General features: G+C 63.3%; 1 protein-coding gene across 1 annotated transcript in view; it reads right to left on the reverse strand.

The window, feature by feature from the left end:
• The window catches only part of TRPM2 (transient receptor potential cation channel subfamily M member 2), a 50,572-nt gene extending 48,258 nt beyond the window's left edge, over positions 1-2,314 (reverse strand). The window contains 4 exon segments of the mRNA XM_021679187.1: positions 1,272-1,360; positions 2,052-2,155; positions 2,158-2,223; positions 2,287-2,314. Coding sequence (XP_021534862.1) covers positions 1,272-1,360; positions 2,052-2,155; positions 2,158-2,223; positions 2,287-2,314 — 287 coding nt within the window.
• Positions 2,315-5,239: the final 2,925 nt, after the last annotated feature.

Raw genomic sequence — 5,239 nt, forward strand, 5'->3', positions numbered from 1 at the left:
TGCACCCTGACACGTGTGCAGGACGTGCGGGGCGTGCACCCCGACACATGTGCAGGATGTGAACCCCGACACGTGTGCAGGACGTGCGGGGCGTGCACCCCAACACGTGTGCGGGATATGAACCCCAACACGTGTGCAGGACGTGCAGGGCGTGCACCCCGACACGTGTGCAGGACGTGCGGGGCGTGCACCCCAACACGTGTGCAGGATGTGAACCCCGACACGTGTGCAGGACGTGCGGGGCGTGAACCCCGACACGTGTGCAGGGCGACACCAGGGCATGCCGCAGGACCCCAGGAACGGCATCATCGTTGGGGACCACTCCTGCCTGACTCCGTGTCATCGTCCCTCCACCTTCCCCATACAGGGCCTTCCCGCACAGGCTGCTCCTCCCGTGTCATGTGACACGTTGAGCTGCATGATATTGGCCCATGATGGGGAGAGAGAAGGTGACTCTGCCACCACAAAGCCACACAATCGTGGTGCAGTCGACTGGTATGAAAGACAAGTACATGGAGCGTGGGGAGGGAGCGGTTATTTCCCAGTGCAGTCAGGGAGGGCTGCTCAGCAGAGGCAGCGTCGGCCACAAAGAAGGAGTGGAAGAAGTAAGAAAGGACGTGGCCTGTCCGGCACAGTGCGGACTCGGGTGTGGCCGCAGGGGAGGCAGGAACACAGACGTGCTCCGTGCATCCGCAAGGAACGCCAAGCCACACCACGCCTCCCGCAAGGTTCCTGCGGAGCTTCCCGCAGGCTCCCCCCGACTCAGGGGGGGACCAGCGGCCCCAGAGTGAAGTGTCCCGCAGCGTGGAGGCACCGTGGCCACTGCTGCTGGTGGAGGTGGTCGTGGCGGCCACACCAGAGCCCCGGGCTCCGTGGGGAGGGGTGGCAACAATGGTGCGGTGGGGCTTTGGGGTCAGGGGTCCCTGTCTGGATGTGGCACCCTCCCCGGTGAGGGGCCTGGCTTGTGGGCTCTCCCTGAGGCCCCTTGCGGTCCCCGAACCTGTGACACTCTCGACTCCAGAGGGAAATGAGCATTCTAGAGCATTCTAGAGGCGGCCACTGGTGCCCAACTGGGTTCAAGTCCAAGCACCACTGCAGAGGGGTCCCATTATGACCCTGGACGGGTCACCTAAGTTCTCTGCACCTCTTCTGCAAGCAGGACGGGGTGAAGCTGCTCCCCCCAGCAAGCTCCAGGGGTAAGCGGAAATGCCGCAGCCACCCAAGGCCACACAGCCACGCCGTGGGCACGGACACACTGCCAGGCCACTCACCCCGCGTCTGACAGTTTGGAGCTCTCCACAAAGTACACGCACTCCTTCTTCTTGATATTTTGCGGGACCCACGAACTGAGATTTTCTTGCTGAGGATAAAAAGGGCACTTTGAGACCCCTGGGCAATCACAGCACTATTTGGGGGGAGCACACCCTACGCTGCTCCTGGACATGGCTGAGCTCCCTGTCCAGCTTTGGGGGCCTCTTCCCAGGACGGCGGTGGGGGGGCCCGGCTGAGGCTCTCAGGTGTGGGTTCCAGCGGGAGGATCACTTCCCAGAACTTCCAGTTTCTCTGTTAACACTGCCTTCCTCAAGAACAGAGCCACGTGGCGGATAAGGGTCTGGACACCTGCCTCCGTCCTGGCGAGACAGCAAGCTGAGATGCCCTCCTGCCCACCCGACCAGGGGCCCAGCAAATCAAACGCGCCCTTCTGCAGTCTTGTCCCGGGCCTCCGGGAATCTGGTCCAGGACTTGGGTGGTGCTCAGGGCCCTCCCAGTCAAATCAGGGATGTCAGGGGTGATGGCTTCCCGTGAGTCTGGCCCCGGACAGGACTGACATGCTTACCCAGCACCCTCCCAACCTGACCAAGAACATGAAGGGGTCGTGAAGCCCGTGGGAGGGGACAGACCTGGCCACTTACCATTCTCTCCAGACCCCTTTCCCCCAGCCCCGCTGAGCCTCTGCCCGGGCAGGAAACACCCCTCCCTGGTGGTCATTGTGCCCCACAGGGCTCTGGTGGACCCGGCCGATGGGCGCCTGCGGACCCCCGGAAGCCCACCTTTGCACTGTTGCCAAACAGGTACTGCAACCTCCTGGTCTTGCAGAGACTGCTGTTGCTGCACTGGAGACTGGGGACCATGCCCAGGTCAGCCATCCTCCTGGCTGCACCCCAAAGCCCTCCTCCTGCCTGGAGCCGGCTTTCCTCAGGGTTGGGGGCTCCGTCCTGCGGGCTGCTCCCACTCCAGCTTCCACAGTCTCCTGGCCCCCTCAGGACAGCCTTTCCTCCAGCTCACGAGGCTGAAGGTTCTGGAAGGACACCATGGACGGCTGCTGGAGTAGATCAGAGAGGGAAATGAGGCAGGTGTCTGAGAGCACCAGGCACAGGTCTCCTCGTGTGGAGCCCGGTCCCCTCGCGGATCTGCACGCTTCCCCTGCCGCCCACGCTCTGTGCCCCAGCCGGGACTCTTGCACGCGCCCAGAGCCCAGATGCCCATCTGTAACGAGAGCGACCTCAGGTCACGGCGAAGGGCCCGAGGAAAAGCTCCGTCCCCACCCCTGCTGCTCCTGGCATTTCAGAGATCAGGGGCCTGCCCTCCCAGCATGGGCCCAGAGTGTGTGTGCGGGGGCGGGGGGGGCGCGCGGGCAGAACGATTTCAAAGGAGGAGCCGCCGCTGCCCTGCACCCCTCCCATCTTGGGCTCTGTTCTCCGAATTCCCACAGCAAGCCATGCAGTAGCCCCTGGCCCTTCCTTCCAGTTGCTCCCCTTTGGGATGGGAATGTCTGTCCTGTGCCCCATCATTGCATTCGGGACAGCTTCACAGCTGCAGAGGAGTCTGCCTCAGCATGAACGTACCTGGGGTCTCCCCCCACCCCTGACTTAGATGAGATTTAGATCAGACTTTGGACTCCCCTCCCCTCCCCCCCACCCCACAGTCTGGACCCTGGAAGAGTCTGGAAACCCAGGGCTGACCATGATCTTACAAAGTCCCCCCTCCAACCTTCTCTGAGGTTCTCTTCCAAATCTGACCATCAACCCTTTCTTCACATTTCCCCCGAAAGCAGTTGTGGTCACCCGGGTTCACAGCTCTAATTCTCCAAATGCAATGGCAAACCGGTGTGTTAAGAACACTTTGAAAGGAAATGGCTTCCAAGAAGACAGGCCCACAGACGCGTAAACACACAGAAGGTGTCAGCACACGGGCCTGCACGTACACAAAGTACACGTCTAGGTGCTCACTGTAAAACTCCTTCCACCTTGCTGTATGTTTGGAAATTTTTACTTAAAAGGTAGGAAAGAAACCCAAAACACAATCAACGGACTCAAAAAGTAGAGCTTAATGGTATAGATACTAATTATAATAAATATATGAGATCAGGGTAGCTACACAAGTGTTTCTGAAACACACACACGCACACGAAAATGCACATCTGTAAGTGTCATTCAGCGCAGGTCCCTGACCAGAACGTGAGGCTGTTCTGGCGGGCCTGAGCGGGGTGGATGTCCAAATCAGAGCGCTGCTCTGAGCAATCGTCAGGAGCAGAGAGGACAGAAGGGGCCACGGGCCGCGAGCACAGGGGCACGGGGAGGGGCCCCAACAGCAGGCCGTGCCCAGGCAGCACCCCTCATCCCCGCCTCCCGCAGTGCAGGGGGGCGCTGAAAGGTGGCGCCCCTGGCAGCATCGCGACTAGACACCAGGTCCAAACAGAGCGAAAGTCCCGAGGACCGCGCTTTATAGCAGCCACCTGGGGCCAGGACGTGGGAACTCACCGAGACAGGGCCTCCTCCTCACACCCCACCCGCCCCAGCCTGAAAGGCCCAACCAACAGACTTCATATGTGAGGCCCCACCACCCCCGCCTCTGCTTCTCCTTCTAGACCGTGTACCTGCTCCCTGCGGCTCCCCAGGTCAGGCATCCTCTGAAATACAGGCTGTGAAAACACTTGCGAGACTATAAATAGCTACACTGGAGGAGGCACGAAGGAAGTGCCAGCCAACAGCACTGGGCCCTGTGGTCTTGGGGGTGGGGGTGGGGAAGTTGCAGTCAGAGCTTAAGTCCGAGATGGGCCAAGTTCCGGATCTCCCCAGGTCTGGGTAAGGCACCCCCCGCAGACTGCGCCTGGCCTTGCCGCAGCCCAGCCTGGGTCCCTGCGCCTCACGCTCCCGCCTGCGCCCAGGCCCGCAACCCCACCCCGGAGCTTGGCCCCGACTCTGCGCCCCCGCAGCGCCCCGGGTTGTGTCCCCCACCCGCATCAGCACCCCGGCCAGCGCCCAGGTCCCGGCCCCGGGCAGCGCACGCACCCTAGCCTGCGCTCTGCTTGTGCCTGCAGCCCAGCCGCGCCCTTGGATCCTGGGACGCCCTCCTCCCAACCCGCGCACCCTCCCCTCCCCCACCCGCGCCGGTCGTGCTACCTGTCTCCGCACCCCGGTGCTGTCCATCCCGGTGGGGGGGGGGTGGGCGTACCTGCTCGGAGCGGGCCCGTGTCCCCGCGTCACTCGCGCCGCTGCGCAGGACCGCCAGCTGGCCCCGCGGGGCCGCCCGCATCTCGGGCTGAGTGCGCGCCCCGCGCAGTGCCCCCCGCCCGCCCCGCAGCGCGCTCTGCGTCACTGGCCGAGAGCTCAGCCTGCGGACGGAGTCCCGCGTCCGCGAAAGAGCCAAGGACGCGGGCTCCGAGACGCCCTACCTGCCGGGTTCCGCCTTCCCGGAGACCCCTAGACCCGGCTCTCAGGCAGGCGCTTGCCTCCCGAGGGTCTAGCAGCCAGCTTCTCTTTGAAAGGCTGGGCGGCAGCAAGTCTCCCCAAGCCCCGCTGGCGCTGGGCTGGGAGGGGAGGTGGGGGGTGGGGGCTCAGGTGGTAGGCAGGGCAGGAGACCCAAGTGGGCCTGGGGCCTGGGTGAGCCACCTCCCCTCCAGGCCTCAGAACCTCCTCCACCAAGATTCTTGCGGCTACCCTCACCCCAGTCTTCCTGGCAGGGCCCAAAGCCAGGAGGCCGTTCCCGGTCAGGCAGGACCGGTCCGCAGGGGCCTGCAAGCTCTCACCACAGAGCAGCCAGGTGGTAGGTGCTGGCCATGGGGACCCACAGATGTCCAAACTCCTCCCTGGTTGCCCTGGCCCTTCTCAGTCCTCCTGACTGGAAGAACCATAAGGAATTCTGAGCCCCCCCCCCCCCCCCCCCCCGCAAAAAAAGCTGATCGCAGCTCTCCTAACGGTCCAAACCACCCCCCACAGGGCCCTCACCTCACAAAGGC

Source organism: Neomonachus schauinslandi, chromosome 1, assembly GCF_002201575.2.
Source record: "Neomonachus schauinslandi chromosome 1, ASM220157v2, whole genome shotgun sequence".
In the NCBI taxonomy this organism is placed as follows: domain Eukaryota; kingdom Metazoa; phylum Chordata; class Mammalia; order Carnivora; family Phocidae; genus Neomonachus; species Neomonachus schauinslandi.